Source organism: Hyaena hyaena, unplaced genomic scaffold (genome assembly GCF_003009895.1).
Source record: "Hyaena hyaena isolate Hyena2069 unplaced genomic scaffold, ASM300989v1 scaffold_700, whole genome shotgun sequence".
NCBI lineage: Eukaryota > Metazoa > Chordata > Mammalia > Carnivora > Hyaenidae > Hyaena > Hyaena hyaena.
Window position 1 is genome coordinate 514,178 of NW_024081331.1, and position 17,947 is coordinate 532,124.

Below are 17,947 nucleotides of genomic sequence, written 5' to 3' on the forward strand. Positions count from 1 at the left end.
TCTAAAGAAGCTCAAGTCTGGGCCTGACCCCAGACCTGCCCCAGCCTGACCCGGCTGGACAAGCAGCTGCTAGGGCTTGTGGGCGGGATTCAAAAGACAACCTCAGCAAGTGCCCCCACCCATCCTGGATGAGGCGAGAGGAGGAAGGAGAAGCTCAAGTTCATGGATCGCAAACTTCAGTTTCTACAAGAGGCAGTCTGGTAACATAAATAAGTGGAAAGGTCAGGGAGGGAGAGATATGGACCATTAAAGGTGACAGCCTTAACTTACAAGGAGCCATCCTACCGTGTGATACGTGCATGAGGCAAAAGTTAGTTTTAAAGAGTACACAAGAGGCAAGGGTCAGCGCCTTGCCCACCCCTCACGCCTCCCGAGGGCAAATCGTGGTCTGGGAGACGGTTTTTCCTCTGAATTGTGGTGGCCAAACTATTCCTGAATCAGACAGCAGGTGGCGCTCAGCCCAGAGAATTAGAAAAAAAGGAACTGTGGCGAATTACTTAACTCATTTCCAGTAACTTCTCCCTCCTCCCCCACAGGGCCTTCCCCAGCCCCACCTTCTGTTCTCCGGCGTGGGCCAAGTCCTTCCCGATGTCCAGTTCCAGATGGCTGGTCTCAGAGTGGGGAAACTACCTCTGGAGAAGCCCCCGCTCCACAAGCTGCTGGGCAAGATGTGAGTGTGCTGGTGCAGAGGCCTGGAGGAGAGGAAAATGGCGGGGGTGGGGCCGGAGGGACCCAGGACATGCACACACACACACACACACACACACACACACACACACACACACTGAGCCAGTTAATGCCCAAGGGAGCTGGAATTTGCCTCTAGGCTCTAACAGGCTTTCCCAGCCTTCTCGTCCGAGCCAGGAAACTCACAAATTTAAATGCCCCTCCTCCCCACCACCATTGCCCCCTCAGATCCCAGGGTGGGGCTGGGATTTGCTGAAGCAGAGAACAGCCCCCTACTTTGATAGAGACTCTCCGGGGAGCTGAGCAATGGTGGAAAACTTGCAGTCCACGCTCAGGCTGGCTAGGAGGCCGAAGGAATCTGGGTGAGGAGGGGCAATGAGGGAGTAGCCAGCAGGTGCCCGGGCCTCAAGGGCTGAGGCCACAGCTGTTAATGCCTTTGCCGGCCCGATGCCTCGATGCCTCGCGATGTCTTAGCTTCTCCCGCCACCCACCCCCACCCCCCGCTCCTCATATTTCTGCAGGCCTCAGGCCACAGCTGTGTGGCCACATCTTGCTCTCCCCCTCCCACAGGTGGTGGCTGCTCCTCTGGGGAGTCCTCCAGGCTTGCCCCACGCAGGGCTCCGTGCTCCTGGCCAAGCAGCTAGCCCAGCAGCTGACATCCCCGGGTTATCCAGAGCCATATGTCAAAGGCCAGGAGAGCAGCACTGACATTGAGGCTCCAGAGGGCTTCGCCGTGAGGCTTGTCTTCCAGGACTTTGACCTGGAGCCATCCCAGGACTGTGAGCAGGACTCTGTCACAGTGAGCTGTGGGGGGGTCCCAGGGGGACTCTGGGGAGGAAGCCTCCCAGCCTGGAGCCCAGAGGCAGGGGGACATGGCTGTGCCCTGAATGGCAAGGGATGGCTGAAGAGTCTGAGTCGGGGTACGGGCACCTTCCCTGGAGGCTAGGAGCTGCCCCAGGGCACAGGCTGCCACCAGCGGCCCATCCCTACCCGCGCTCTGGCATGGGCCCCACAGAGCAAGAGAGAGGGCAGCAGGGCAGGACATGCCTTCGGAAGTCATACAGAGGGACGCACAGACACTGCAACACCCTTGAGGAAAAGAGCAAGGACTCACACATCAGTCGTTCACATCCCATCAGACCAGGCAGCTGGGCGTAGATAATAACAGCAGATGAGGTGACTGGTCAAGTTACAGAATAAGAACACTTTAAACACAGCACTTTACCTTATCCTTTGGGTTAAATTTTATTCATATCGAACTAATACATGCACATAGTTGTTCTAAAAAATGAATATGGAATAAGGCTTATCGGGAAAACAGCTGTCTCCAGCCTCCTTCCCAGCCCCACTGCCCCTCCCGGGAAGCATGTAGCTGCTCCGTCTGGCATTTACTCCCATGGGTATAAATAGCATGCTTATTATGTTACTTTTTTGCATCTGATCACTTAATGTCTGAGTCTAGAAAATGAGAACTCGATTTCCCTCTCTTAGAACGTCACATTCCCCCACCCTCGTCCCTGTCTACCACTATTAGCATTTCTAGTTAATTCTATATTCATTTGCAATCTCATGACTAAAGTATTCACTTCAGGGGCGTCCGGGCGGCTCAGTCTGTTAAGCGGTTAAGCGTCCGACTTCAGCTCAGGTCGTGATCTCATAGTTTGTGAGTTCAAGCCCCGCATAGGGCGCTGCTGACAGCTTAGAGCCTGGAGCTGCTTCAGATTCTGTGTCTCCCTCTCTCTCTGCCCCTCCCCTGCTCACACTCTGTCTCTCAGCAATAAATAAATGTTTTAAAAAATCTTTTTAATTAAGAAAATAAACATTAAAAAGTTTTTAAATATTCACTTCCGAGCACGTGGTGTACCATAATTCTATGTCCTTGCTTCTCCAACTTTTTGGTCTCCCAGGAGTCGGTAGCCACATGGAATTTTAGGGGTTTTCTGTTTGTTTTCGTTTTGATTTTTAATTTGCTTAGTTCTGTCTGTAAGTAATCTCCCAGCCTCTTAGCCAGGATGGTAAATCTCCTCTCTACATAATGGGCATAATCAACTACAGATCTCAATCTCTAGTCCTCCTTTGTACTGGGGGCATCCCATCTGAAGCGCTCCTGATGGTCTATCTCCTCAGTCTAAGTTCCCTGCTCTCTAGGGCCTCATGAATCTGGGAGTTCCCTCTGCCTCCTTCTGGGTGGTTCCTTTCCCTGTCATGTGTTGGAACTGAATCCCGCGTCATTCTCTTTCTTGGTTTAGTCCCCCCACTTTGGAGGAGCACATTCTGCCCCAGAAAGGGCAAGAGAATACATTGTAAAGGATCATACATATCCCTGAATGTCCAGCTCTACCCTCACAGTTGATGGACAATTGATATGGGTTATATTCTGGGTTAGAAGTCATTTCCTCTCGAAATTTGGATACTCTTGTCTACTTGCTCTCGTGTTGTTAAGTCTGGTACAATTATGATTCCTGATCCTTAGTTCTTTCTCTCTAGAACTTTTGGGACATTTTCCTTATTGCCAGTATTCTATCTTTTCATTCTGATGAGCCTTGATGTGAGTCTTTCTCTACTCATTGTACAGGGTTTTCTAACCTAGAGGCTTTTTATTATTTTTATTTATATATGTGTTTGTTCGCTTTATTTATTTAGTGTCAGGGGCGGCAGGAAAGGGCAGAGGGACAGAGAGAACCTTAAGCAGGCTCCACACCCAGTGCGGAGCCCAATGCAGGGCTTGATCTCACAACCATGAGATCATGACCTGAGCCAAAATCAAGAGTCCGTTGCTTAACTGACTGAGCCACACAGGTACCCTTAATGTAGAGACTTTATTTTTCTTTGTAAATTTTTATTTATTTTTGAGAGAGAGAGAGAGAGACTGAGTGTGAATGGGGGAGGGCCAGAGAGAGAGAGAGGGAGACACATAATTCGAAGTGGGCTCCAGGCTCTGAGCTGTCAGCACAGAGCCTGATGCAGGGCTCAAACTCACAAACCAGGAGATCATGACCTGAGCTGAAGTCTGAGCTTAACTATCTGAGCTATATAGGTGCCCTCTAATGTAGAGCCTTTTTAAATCTAGTCCTTCAATTCTGGGAATGCTCTTGGTTTTTTTGTTTTGTTTTGTTTTGTTTTTAACTGAAGTATAGTTGTCATATAATGTTATCTTAGTTTCAATTGTGTAACATATTGAATACACGATTATATACATTGCTCAGTGCCTACCCCAATAAGTGTAGTCACCATACAATGCTATTATAACCTTATTGATTATTGATCATATTCCCTATGCTGTACTTTTCTTCTCCATCACTTATTCATTTTTCTAGGTTTCTGTTTAAATTCTAGTTAGTCAACATACAGTGTAATATTAATTTCAGGTGTACAACAGAGTGATTCAGCACTTCATACAATATACTTTGTGCTCATCACAAGTGCCCTCCTTAATCCCCATCACCTATTTCACCCCTCACCCCACCCACCACTCAGGTATTCTTTTTAAAATAAGTTCCAGAGGGGCGCCTGGGTGGCTTAGTCGGTTAAGCGTCCGACTTTCGCTTAGGTCATGATCTCGCGGTTTGTGGGTTCGAGCCCCGCGTCGGGCTCTGTGCTGACTGCCAGCTCAGAGCCTGGAGCCTGTTTCAGTCTGTGACTCCCTCTCTCTCTGACCCTCCCCTGCTCACGCTGTCTCTCTCTCTCTCCTAGAAATAAATAAAACATTTAAAAAAATAAATAAATAAGTTCCAGATGTCTGCTTTCTTTATTTTCTCCTTCTGGAACTCCTGTAATTGAGCCGTTATAAATTCTGGAGATTCTCTAATTTTGCTGATCCATTCTGTTCTGATTTCCATCTCTTTTTCTTTTTGTTCCACTTTCTGGGAGATTTCCTCATTTTAAATAACATTTTAATTAATTTGTTTTCTGCTGACATATTTTTTCTAAAAGCTCATTTTGTCTAAAACTCATTCTTTAAAACATGCCTTTTTATAGAATACTGTTCTTGTTTCATTGAGGCAAGATCTACTCCTTTCCTTCTACAGGGATTATTTTTAAACGTTCCTTCTGTTCCTTGTACTATCTCTGCTTCACCCAGGTTTGTTCTATTGTTCGTTTGTTTTGGTCTCTGCTTTCTTACAATATCTGATAATCCATGGCTGTCCATTCATATTCAAGAGTGAAGTATTAACTGGCACTGGATGCTCTGTGTGGGTAGCTAAAATTTGTACAGTGACAGGTTTGAACACAGAGTTATCAACAAGATGACCTATTTGTGCATTTGGGCGCCTCCCCGATATTAGCTTGTGGAAGTGTTTTCCTTGAAGACAGCCCATCTCAAATCAGAATCCTCTGGTCTCCGGCTCAGGGTTGCCGACATTCTGGCAAACAAGCCGAGAAGGGAATCTCGTTGTTTGATACATAGACTTCCACCTAATCCCTCTCCTTTTAGTTGTGGCCTTCACCTCCTCTGTCCAGTGTGCTGGGGGACCCCAAGTCCAGGGTTCCTAGCTCATGCTCAGGTCTTCTGCCAGGGTGAGCCAGAGAGAGTCGTCTGGATGCACAGGGTGGGCTAAGGGACCCAGAGTTCCGAGGTTCCCCCACATAGGCTTTCCGTCAGCCCTCCCCCCATCCTTATCCTCAGGGGCTCCTAGTTACCCCAATTTCTGAAACTTCCCTGGGTTCTGTGATGAGACTCTACCAGCTCTGTGTTGGCTTCCATCTTTGCAGACTTATTGCTGTTTGTCCATCTCCATTCCATCTTCCAAAGTGTTGACATCTCTTCATCTGCTGTCATATCCGCTCTCTTTTCTGTCCTTGATCACATATACCATTTTATCCCATTACTGCCCTATTGGTGGGATTTGGGGTGAGAAAGGAGATCAATGGATATGTTTATTGCTTCATATTTAACTGGCAGTCAGGGCTATACTTCATTCCATTCAGCCTTTATCCACTGAGCACCTCCGTTGAGCCCTGCTCCTCTCAGTCATGGACAGTTGTAATCTTGGCCTGACTCCTCCTTTGTCAGTATACTGGAGTATACTGGAGGGCTTTCCAGCTCAAGAATAGGACTCTTCCCTCCTCTCTGCGTCCAGAGTAAATCACATAGACCCCTCAAATGCAGAACTCAACACCCTGTAGTTCAGTTCGGTTTTCACTTGTGAGTGTACTCAGCCAGCCTGTGGGCACCTCGGTAGCAGAACTGTGTGTTCTTATCTATACCCCCCGCAGCTAGCACAGTGTGTCTTACACATAGAACATAGTCAATAACTCTTTATTAAAGGAATAAATGAGGGGCGCCTGGCTGGCTCAGTTGGTTGAGAGTCTAAGTCTTGATTTTGGCTCAGGTCATGATCCCATGGTTCATGAGATCGAGTCCCGCATCGGGCTCCATGCTGTCAGTGTGGAGCCTGCTTGGGATCCTCTCTCTCTTCCTCTCTGTGTCCCTCCCCAGCTCGTATTCTCTCTCTCAAAGTAAATAAATAAACTTAAAAAAATGAAGGAATGAACAAAAGAATGAGTGAACCCCAAGCTTCTGGAGCACATGCAACAAAATGAATTTTGAATGAGCAGGTGTTTGGTGTCATCCTCACCACAGCCCCACGTGCAGATACTAGAGAGCAGTCACAGGGCGTGACATTGTCCTGGCCAGAAGAGGCCTCCTCACAGGTCATTTTATAGGAGGTCTCACTTTATAGGAAGAAACTGAGAGCTGGGGTGGTTAAGAAACCCCCCACGTCACATGGGGAGTTGGGCAAAGTCTGGAATTTAACACAAGTCTGATGACTCTCAGTCGGGTGTTCATTCTGCATTGCCAGTTAGACTCTAAAGTGACTTTAGTTACCCAACAGCTCATAAGGAAGGGGAAGAAGAAAACCGGAGCATTTAACAACCAACTATGTCAGTAAAGGACTGTTTCCTAGGGTAAAATGCTTCTTCCCCAAGAGCTAAATCTCTTAAATACGGAACATTAATTTTGTTGATGTTCTAAGGACGGAAAAGTATTGGAACAAAACTTTCCTTTGTGCCAACTTCCATTCTGCTGCTGGACCATGAAGACATGGGCTGGATGGGGTCTTAAGGGAATTTGAGATTCGGGGACAATGAGGGAACAGAGAGCTAGCAAGAACTCAGGGTATGTGCGTCAATATGAAGGTTCAGAAATCAAATGAGAGGACCAGTGAGCTGTGCGCCCAGAACAGAGATGAGGCATGAAGCATGGGCGGGGGGACTCCTTCCAAGGTGCCCTTCCTTGGGTCGGGGAACCCACAGGAAGGGATTCAAGCAGGAGTGAGGCAGTCAGAAGGGACAGAAACAGACACAGCCAGCTTAAAGCATATATTCAGCAGCGATAGCCAGGGTGCACACGCTGTGTACATTCTGTGTCCACAGATTTCACACCTTCTCGGTGGCTGCATTTAAGTTTATGGTGTATTGGGGGAGGAACATTCCAAAGTAAGAAGAACAGGAAAGCTAGGAACCTGAGGGGCTCAGTCTTTGCAGAGGGTCTTATTGCCTCATAGATGTTGGTCACATGAAGTTATTCGAAATGGAAGGTGAAGGGGGGAAGGAAGCCAGATAGAAAGGACTTACATCTGTAATTTGTTGACTCAAGGCTGTGATGCCATATGTACCATTTGGAGCATCAGAGAGTCAGTGGTGAGCAAAATAGATGTAATTCCTGCCTTAGACTTTGTAATCCAGTGGACTGGAGAAATGCTGGGGTTCCCAAGGAGCTTCTTGAAAGTAGGTGACTATGGTGGGCTTTGAGGTAATTACCTAGGCTAAAGAAATACGCGAGGCATCTGGTCATGCATGAAACAACAGCAGTCAGTAATGGAACAGGGAGCTACTTGAGGAAATCTCCCTGAGGGACAGCTCCTGGGCCCCAGAGGTGTGCAGACCTTCTAGACTTCATGCCCAGGATGTGACTCTGTGGTGCAGATTCACCCCAAACCTGCCTGCCCACCCTCCCCTTTCAGATCACAGCCAGTGGGATGGATCCGAGCCGGTTCTGTGGGCAGCAGGGCTCCCCGCTGGGCAGCCCCCCTGGTCAGAGGGAGTTTGTGTCCCCTGGGACCCGATTGCGGCTGACTTTCCGAGCACCCGCCTCCTCTCAGGACAGGACCACCAGCCTCCACAGGGGCTTCCTGGCCTTCTACCAAGCTGTGGGTGAGTGTCCCCCCCAGGGGTGCAGCCTCTGCCCACAGCCATGGCCCCTGGTATCCTGAAGTGAGGGTGGAAACCTGAGTGACTGCTGAAGTGGGGAATCGGTGACCCCTCCCCACCCCAGCTGTGCCCCAATTGAAGGGGCAGCCGCTGCTCAGTTCCAGTACTTCTTTCCATGCAGACCTCTGGGCCAAAGGCTTGCAGATCACCTCATCCTTCAAGAGAAGACAAAAATTCCAGATTTGTTTTTAATGTTTATTTTTTAAGGAGTGAGACACAGAGCACCAGCAGGGGAGGGGCAGAGAGAGCGGGAGACACAGAATCTGAAGCAGGCTCCAGGCTCCAAGCTGTCAGTGTAGAGCCCGACGTGGGGCTCGAACTCATGAGCCATGAGATCATGACCTGAGCTGAAGTTGGACGCTTAACCAACTGAGCCACCCAGATGCCCCCAAAATTCCAGATTTTTAAGTGAAATTCTGGATTTTCAAATGGTAACTCAGATTTTGTGGAAAGATGATGCATGCACACAATGAATTTTTTAAATAACATAACATGGTAAATAAAAATAATATAATACGGTAATAATGTAAGAAGTAAGTCTTCCTCAGATCTCTGGCCCTTAGTCCCTGGCTACCCTGTCCAGAAACAACCCTTTGTCCACTTTCCGGATATCCTTTCGAAGACATCTATGCCATTCAATTATACATATTCTTGCAGGGAAGGATTGCCTAATACAACGTCTTAAATTTAGTATTTATCACACAATAATATGTCTTAAAGATCATCCCATGTACATGTGGTTAGCATTGCCTAATTCTTTTTAATGACCATTTGATTGATGCACCCAATGTATTTAATCAGCCTTCCACTGATACTTTGCTGCCACAAACATTGCTGCTAAGGGTACCCTTGTTTATACATCTTTGAGCACGAGTAAAAGGGTAAATTCTTAGAAGTGGACATGTTGGGTGAAAAAACATTTGCAATTTAAATCTTAGTATTGCTAGGGGCGCCTGGGTCGCTCAGTCCGGCTAAACGTCCAACTTCAGCTCAGGTCATGATCTCACAGCTCATGAGTTTGAGCCTCATGTCGGGCTCTACGCTGACAGCTTGGAGCCTGGAGCCTGCTTTGGATTCTGTGTCTCTCTCTTTCTCTGTCCTTCTCCCACTCATGCTCTGACTCTCTCTCTCACAAATAAATAAACACTAAAAATTTTTTTTAAATAAATCTTGGTATTGCTAAATTTCCCTCCAAAGAAGCCCTGCTAATATATACTGACCAGTGATGTCTGAAACTGCCTGTTTCCCTATACCTTGTTTACCATGGTTACTTTCAAATTTTTTATCTTTTTTTAATGTTTATTTATTTTTGAGAGAGATAGACGGAGCATGAGCAGGGGAGCAGGAGGGGCAGAGAGAGGGAGACATAGAATCGCAAGCAGACTCCAGGCTCCGAGCTGTCAGCAGGCAGAGCCCGACGCAGGGTTGAGATCATGACCTGAGCTTACGTCAGCCACCCAACCGACGGAGCCACACAGATGCCCCTATCATTTTTTACCATTAATAATCTGATCGGTGAAAAATAATTCAAATGTTCTAAAAAAAATTTTTTTAGCGTTTATTTTCAAGAGAGAGAGGGGGAGATGGAATGCAAGCAGGGGAGGGGCAGAAGAAGAGAGGGAGACACAGAATCTGAAGCAGGCTCCAGGCTCTGAGCTGTCAGCACAGAACCCGACATGGGGCTCAAACTCAACGAACCACGAGATCATGACCTGAGCCGAAGTCGGACGCATAACCGACTGAGCCACCCAGGCGCCCCATTTCAAATGGTCTAAATAAAAGATTGTGCAAGTCAAACTAAATATGGCCGTGGGCCAGAATCGGGTTGCCAGTTCTAGGTCCTCATGGCCACTCTTTTCCTACAGACGTGAACCACAGGTGGCCAGGTGGGGGCCCTGAGGCCATCAGCACAGCTGGAGACAGCGCCTCAGAGACTCAGAGCCACCGCCAGGAGCCCTACTATCAGGCAGTGCCACCAGGTTAGCCCCCACCTGCTGGGGAATCAGCTCCTACTGGCCTCACTCCCCCCAAGAGGCTGGAGGCCTTCTGGGCATCTGCCACCCACCTCCCAATTCTGAGCCCGTTCCTTTGCCTCCCTTCACTTCCCTCCTCAGGGATGCTCACCTGCAGAAGCCAGGGTCCCCAGAAGGAGACACAGGACGTGGACGATCTTCCTCACTGTGAACCTGGTGAGTAGAGACCTGCCCATCCTGTGGCCACTTCCCAAAGAAGCCTCGCTGTGCACGGCGCCTGTGGGAGCAGGACACGGGGGTAGGAAGGGAGAGAAAAGGGCAGAAGGTGCAGAGGAAAAGGGAGAGGCAAGGGTCTTGTCCCTTATTCTTCAGGATCAAGAGATAACTGAGAGAGGAGGGGCACCTGGGGGACTCAGTCGGTTGGGCGTCCGACTTCAGCTCAGGTCATGATCTCATGGTTCGTGGGTTCGAGCCCCGCGTCGGGCTCTGTGCTGACAGCTCAGAGCCTGGAGCCTGCTTTGGATTCTGTGTCTCCCTCTCTCTCTGACCCTCCCCTGCTCACGCTCTCTCTCTCAGAAATAAACAAAACATTTTAGAAAATTAAAAAAAAAAGAAAATGATACATTTACATCCAGTTGTCAAACCATGGCTTGATAGAGACTTTCTCCCATTACTCTCTGACAGCTCACCTCCCCCACCATTATTTTTATTTCTTTCCATGTACTGTTTCAAGGTGGTATTCAATGGTGTTCCTCTATTGTCTGCAGAGCAGTCAGAGCATTCAGTGAAGANGTTCGAGCCCCGCGTCGGGCTCTGTGCTGACAGCTCAGAGCCTGGAGCCTGCTTTGGATTCTGTGTCTCCCTCTCTCTCTGCCCCTCCCCTGCTCCCACTCTGACTCTGTCTCTCTTTCTCTCAAAAAGAAATAAAACATTAAAAACTTATCAACAACAACAAAAGAGATAACTGAGAAAGGAAAAGCATGAAGGAAGTTCATCAGACGGGACAACGCAGGAGAAGAGGGGTCAAGAGAGTGGAAATAAGGGAAACCTCTCTCCGGATGGTCTGCTTTCAGCCTACATAGACAGGCTTTCTGTCCCCAAAGTAGCTCCCTACCTAGAAGACAACAGTGCCAGAAAGGTCACCATTTTTTTAAAAGACTTTTTATTAACATAAAATTTATGTACTGTAAAATTCACCATCTTAACCATTTTAAAATGTACAGTGCAGTAATTTTTAATACGTTCACAAGGTCCTGCCACCATATTCCCACTAATTCCAGAACTTTTCCATCCCCCCAAAAAGAAACCCCATACCTCCCTGTCCCCATCCCTTAGCAACCACTAATCTACTCTCTGTCTCTATGGATTTGCCTGTTCTGAACATTTTCTATAACAGGAGTCACACAGTATGTGGTCTTTTGTGTCTGGCTTCCTTTTTTTTTTTTTTTTAATGTTTATTTATGAGAGACAGAGCGCAAGCAGGGGAAGGGAAGAGAGAGGGAAACACAGAATTGGAAGCAGGCTCCAGGCTCTGAGCTGTCAGCACAGAGCCTGATGCAGGGCTCAAACCCACAAACCATGAGATCATGACCTGAGCCGAAGTCAAATGCTTCACCGACTGAGCCACCCAGGTACCCCTGTGTCTGGCTTCTTTTACTCAGCATCATGTTTTCAAGGTTCATCCATGTTGTAACAGGCATCGGGATTCCATTCCTTTCGGTGGAATGGGAGTCCGTTGTCGTATGAATATACCACCTTTTTGTTCACCTGTGCATCAAATCAACGACATTTGGGCTGTTTCCACATTTTGCCTTTTACGGATAATGCTGCTATGAGCATTCGTGTGCAAGTTTCTGAGTGAACATCTGTTTTCTGTTCCCTTGGGCATATCCCTGGGAGTGGAATTGCTAGGTCCCATCATACTTGTATGTTTAACTTGTTGAGGACTTGCCAGACTGTTTTATGCTGTGGCTGCATCGTTTTACATTCCCACCAGCAATATACAAGGGTTCAAGTTCACTGGTTTTTGAAACCCACTTTTTTGAGTCGTAGCCTTGCCTTTCTCACCCAATCTGAATAAACTGGTCAGATTTCACTCCTGACCCTCAGAAAGTTCTTGGGCCAGCCTGAGGCAGTGTTTTGGGGGCGGGTGGGAGGGCACGTAATAGTGGAAGATGTTAAAAATGACGGAAGGGCCCAGAAAACAAAGGACACTTTGGACAAACTCTGCTTGCTGCATGATTTGGCTCAGGCTGGCTCCATTAAGAGTCTAAAGAAGTGGATTTAAAATGGCTAAGGGTAGGGGGAACCTGGGTGGCTCAGTCGGTTAAGCGTCCGACTTGGGCTCAGGTCATGATCTCATGGCTGGCGAGTTCAAGCCCCATGTCAGGCTCTGTGCTGACCATTTGGAGCCTGGAGACTGTTTCCCATTCTATGTCTTCCTTTCTCTCTGCCCCTCCCCCACTTGCACTCTGTCTCTCAAAAAGACTAATAAAACACACACAAAAGAAAAAAATTTTAATAGAAAATAAAAATAAATAAATAAATAAATGAATAAAATGGCTGAGGAATGGCTGAAACAGGTGAAGGGGGTCAAGAGCACATTTACCGTGATGCGCACACCTACCGTGATGCGCACACCTACCGTGATGCGCACACTGACCGTCATGCGTGTAGACTTGTTGGATCACTATATTGTACACATGAAACTAATCACACTGGAATTAAAACTTTTAATCCCATTATTAAGGTAGAATAAATAAGAGTGATTTTATTTTAGAGAAAGACAACAGAGGAGAGGGGCAGAGGGGAGAGAGAATCCTAAGCAGGCCCCACACTGAGCGTGGAGCCCGACCCGGGGCTCAATCCCGGTGACTCTGGGATCATGACCTGAGCCCAAATCAAGAGTGAGAGGCTCGGCCAACGGAGCCACCCAGGCGCCCCAAGGGTGATTTTGTTTTAAATGTCTGTGGAGACAGGAGAGAGCACTTCACAGAAGCAGGCCTTTAACAAAGCCATCTGGAAGCAGCGGCTAATGTCACCTGTGCCCCTCTTCCCTCCCAGTCTGTGGCCGGCCGCTCACGCCCATCGCCCAGAACCAGGAGGCCCTCGGTTCCTCCAAAGCCAAGCCGGGCAACTTCCCCTGGCAAGCGCTCACCAGCATCCACGGCCGCGGAGGGGGGGCCCTGCTGGGCGACAGGTGGATCCTCACGGCTGCCCACACCGTCTATCCCAAGGACGCCGTCTTGCCCTGGAAGAAGCGGAGCGTGCGTGTGTTCCTGGGCCACACAAGCATAGACGAGATGCTGAGGCTGGGAAGCCACCCTGTGCGCCGCGTGGTCGTGCACCCCGACTACCGCCAGAACGAGCCCCACAACTTCGATGGGGACATCGCTCTCCTGGAGCTCCACCACCGCGTCCCCCTCGGCCCCAGCCTCCGCCCCGTCTGTCTGCCCGACAACGAGTCCCTCTACAGCAGCGGCGTGTTGGGCTACGTCAGTGGGTTCGGCGTGGACAGGGGCTGGTTGACCACCGAGCTGAAGTACTCCCGGCTGCCCGTCGCCCCGAGGGCGGCCTGCCAGGCCTGGCTGCGAGAGCAGCAGAGGTCGGAGGTGTTTTCTGACAACATGTTCTGTGCTGGGGACAGGGCGAGGCAGCAGGGTGTCTGCCAGGGGGACAGTGGCGGTGCCTACGTGGTATGGGATGAGCGTGCCCATCACTGGGTGGCCACGGGCATCGTATCCTGGGGCGTCGGGTGTGGCGAGGGTTATGGCTTCTACACCAAAGTGCTCAACTACCTGGACTGGATCAAGGGAGTGATGGAGGGAAAGGACTGACCCTAGGGGCGCCTGAGCAGTGACGCTCAACTATGGAGGCCCCCAAAAAAAGCAGAAGGTTAGGAGCTCAGACTGGGCTCAGGATTGGAGATGGGGGCAGGGAATCCCTATTCAAGGATCGCTGCCCTATCCCTCATGTGAGAGAACTCTTCCTTCCACCAGCGCCCCCCTCCTCCTCTTCTACCTTTTTTCTAGTTGGCCAGTTTGTGCTCCCCCCAGGGAAGTGCTGTACATCTCAGCCAGTTGCCCTTAAACTTCATCTTCTGGGTGCCTGGGTGGCTCAGTCATTAAGTATTTGACTTAGGCTTTGGTCATGATCTCACAATTCATGGGTTCGAGTCCCACATTGGTTGAGCTTGAGCCCCACTTTCTCCCTCCCTCTCTTTCTCTCTTTTTCTCTGTCTGCCCCTCCCGGGATTCTCTCTCTTTCTCTCTCTGCCCCCTCACGCACTTGAGCCCTCTCTCTCCCTCTCAAAAAATAAAATAAAATAGAGGCACCTTGGTGGCTCAGTGGGTTAAGCGTCCAACTTTGGCTCAGGGCATGATCTCATTGTTCATGAGTTCAAGCCCTGCATCGGGTTCTGTGCTGACAGCTCAGAGCCTGGAGCCTGCTTCAGATTCTGTATCTCCCTCTCTCTGCCCCTCACCTGCTCTCTCTCTCTCTCTCAAAAATAAATAAGAGCATTAAAATTTTTTTTTCAATAAATACATAATAAACTTCATCTTCTGCTGACATGGCTTCTTCTGTCCTCTCCTGGGATACTGTCACCTTCTCATCCCCCTGTTCGAGTGGAATATGAGGAATGTGGTCTTAATTGCTTTCATTTCTGAAACGTTCTAAAGCCCCTTTCACTGCCCTTCCCACATTCAAAGTATCGGCTTCATCCCTCACCCTATATCCTAGCTGCAATCATCGTAGTGAAGAGTTCATTTTATTTGACATCTTCTGCACACTAGGTGCTTCCCATCGGCTCCTCACACCAAGTTTGCAACGGATGTGTTATGATCCACATTTCACAAATCAGGAAACTGAAGCCCAGGGAGAGAAAGTGGCCTGCCCCAAACCCACAGCTCCTAGGGGACAGGAAAGGTCATGTGCTTTCTGGAACACCATACCCCTTGATTGTCCTCAAGACTCCCACACTTCCCCTTCCCAATCCCCACATCCCTTACAGGCCCCCCTGGGAATTCCTGCTTTGGGGGAGATGACATCACTCGGCTCACACTCTCCTGCAGGCACCAAGCTGAGCCCAGCACCAGGCTGGATGTTTCTGCAGACACCCTCCAGTTCCGTGGGCCCCCCCTGGTCTGGGGTCTTTAATTTGTAGTAAGGACTCACGGTGATTTACAGTGAAAGACACAAGTAAAATACAGTTGTTCAGACGGAAATAGGAAATTAATGCCATTAAACAGAAGAGAGCAAATTTGCTAACATTGAAGGTCAAGTTAGCTATAAGGTTAAAGGTTAAATTGATCTTTGAAAAACAGCAGGATTCAAAGTTGTACATACATGTGCTTGCTTTGATTTTTTTAAACCTATGGTATAAAAGACTAGTGACAATTAAAAAATTAAAAAATTAAAAAATTAAAATTAAAAAAATTAAAAAATTAAAAAAAATTAAAATTAAAATTAAAAAAATTAAAAAATAAATTAAATTTTAAATTTTAAAAATTTTAAAAATTAAAAAATTTAAAAAATTTAAAAAATACCCAAAATTTTAAAAATTAATATTAATTTATTAATAATAAATTATTATTTATTATTATTATAAAAATATAAATAATAAATTATTATTTATTATTATTATTTAAAAAAATACCCAAAAATACGAACAGAAGTTGTGGTAGGTGGTGTTATTTGGGCTGTTTGGTTTTCCCCTATTCTTTTGTGTTTGCTAAACTTTGCTAAATTTTATTTAATGAGCATATCTTAGTTTTATTTTGCTTATTTTTATTATTGACAAAATGAGGGGCACCTGGGTGGCTCAGGCAGTTGAGCATCCGACTTCAGCTCAGGTCGTGATCTCACAGTTCATGAGTTTGAGCCCCGCGTCGGGCTTGCCACTGTCAGTACAGAACCTCCCCCAGCTCCTCTGTCCCTTACCCTGTCTCTCCCCCACCCACGCTCTCTGTCTCTCAAAAATAAGAAAAAAAAATTTTAAGATTAAAAAACTGATGTTTCTCCCTGCCAAAGCAAAAATTATATACTTATATCTATATAGATCTATCTAGATACAGATATATCCATAGAAGGAAACTTACCATAACTTTAAGAGAGAAACTTCTTCCCCCAGATTCAAATCCTAAGAGGAATGAAAAATAAAATAGACAATGTCTTCAATACCAGTTTTTAAGCCAGTGCAGAAGCAGTCTTCTTATGGCTGTTTCTTTCTACCCTTGGTGTAAGTCAAGGGTATACAACAAATGCGCAAGGAAAGTTTCCTTTCAGTGGCCGGGCAGCGGGGAGGGGAGGCAGGGGCTGAATGATGTGGCCCAGGTTTGTCGTATTCCAGGCCTGTCGTATGTATCAGGACAGAGCTCAGAGTCCCCGGGATGGATGGGAGAGCTTCAGCCAGGACCTGTCCTCTTCCATCACTGCTCCTTAACCCATAACCTCTGCCTGCACTGTGAACACAACACAACACAACGCACATGCACATACACTGTCAGAATGCTAATGTGCAATTTGCTCAACAAGATTCCTCGTCTTGTCTCCTGATCTGGTCCTTATCCTTCTCCTCTATTTTTTACCTTTGCTAACCTGACAAGGCCACAGTCATGTCCAGCATTGAGTTGTGGATCAGCCCCGCCCGCCGTCAGGTTCATTCCACAGCCCTGATGCATGGACCTGCCGGAGGAACCCTACACACCTCGGTTGGCCTTGCATCTTCCCAGTGCCTTCTCTCTAACTACATTCGGTGAGGACTTGGTCCCTGCCTAATGGGACACGGCTCCATCTCTGTGAGTCCTTGCTATCCATCGCCTGGGCAAGTGCCCAGCACATGAAACAGGTAGTCCGTACGTGGATGAATGAGTGGGTAGGTGGGTGGAGGGATGGGGGGATTAATCTCACTGGAGAAACAAGCAGGGTAGACTACAAAGGCCTGAGGACTCAGAAGCCTGCTCGCCCATGCCTCCCTATAGCATGTGGTGCCACGGGGTATCTGACCGTGCAGCATTGAGAGAGAGAGGCTTCCACAGAGGGCAGACTTTTAACTTAGGAGACTGTGCCCTGGAGCACAGGAAGACAAGAGCCCCGTTGCCTCCCAGGGGCCTGGCTTTCTCTCAGAAAAGACCAAGTCATTGTTGGTCCACAGTCACACTGCTTAGCCCTAGGCAGCCATGATTCTCAGGGGCTCAGACACGACCAGATGCCCAGGAGAAGAGAGGTCTGTACCCCTGCCCAGCTTCCCTTGCCTCTCTACAAGCCAACTTCACTAGCAGGCCTGAGCTCATTGAAGCAGGAAGAAGCATCTTAAAACAGCCCCTAATGGGGCGCCTGGGTGCCTCAGTCGGTTAAGCGTCTGACTTTGGCTCAGGTCACGATCTCACGGTTCGGGCTCTGTGCTGACAGCTAGCTCAGAACCTGGAGCCTGTCTTCGGATTCTTTATCTCTCTCTCTCTCTTTCTCTCTCTCTCTCTCTCTGACCCTCCCCTGCTCATGCTGTCTCTCTCTGACTCTCAAAAATGAATAAAAAAAAATAAAGAAAAAAAAACCCAGCCCCTAGTACCTCTGTAGGGTCACCCTGACACATCCTGTTCCGTGTTTACGTGTCATTCAAGGATGAGGTAGGCAGGGGCCCCAATGCAACCAAACTCCATTCTCTTCTGTCGCCTCCTGCAATGCCCTCTTCCACCTCATTGTTCTGGACATTAAAACCCTGGCCATTCCTGGACCAGGCCTGTTGGGTGACCAAGGGCAAGACGAACCGGATTAACGGAACAGGCCGATGCAGGGAAGAGTCCCCCTCACGATGTCCACTGCCTTTGCTGTAGGAACTTGTAAAGGCAACAGCAGTCCCTGAAGAAAGGGAACATTCAGACCAGATTTAGAAACCGAGAAGTCTGGGCTTCCAAACCAAAGGCTGTCCTCCGCTGGAGAAGCCCAGGCTCATCTCCCTAGCCCTTCCCCATGTGGGCCAGCAGGTGGCACCACCATCAGGGATTTCAAAACCAAAACTACACTAAACTGGAAACAGATTTTTTTTTCATTTTGTTTATGCAAATAGTTCATTC

At 48.2% G+C, this 17,947-nt stretch overlaps 1 protein-coding gene across 3 annotated transcripts; it reads left to right on the plus strand.

Annotated features, from left to right (window-relative positions):
- Positions 1-549: 549 nt before the first annotated feature.
- C1RL (complement C1r subcomponent like) lies at positions 550-14,048 on the plus strand. 3 transcript variants are annotated; one of them, XM_039217514.1, is made up of 6 exons: positions 550-674; positions 1,258-1,486; positions 7,656-7,845; positions 9,768-9,881; positions 10,017-10,091; positions 12,939-14,048. In XM_039217514.1, the coding sequence occupies exons 1-6, from the start codon at positions 589-591 to the stop codon at positions 13,709-13,711; spliced, it is 1,467 nt and encodes a 488-aa protein (XP_039073445.1). In that variant the 5' UTR covers positions 550-588; the 3' UTR covers positions 13,712-14,048. The 3 variants fall into 3 exon arrangements, with proteins under 3 accessions (XP_039073445.1, XP_039073443.1, XP_039073444.1); XM_039217512.1 differs by having other exon boundaries at positions 550-670; XM_039217513.1 differs by lacking the exon at positions 7,656-7,845 and having other exon boundaries at positions 550-670; positions 1,258-1,466.
- Positions 14,049-17,947: the final 3,899 nt, after the last annotated feature.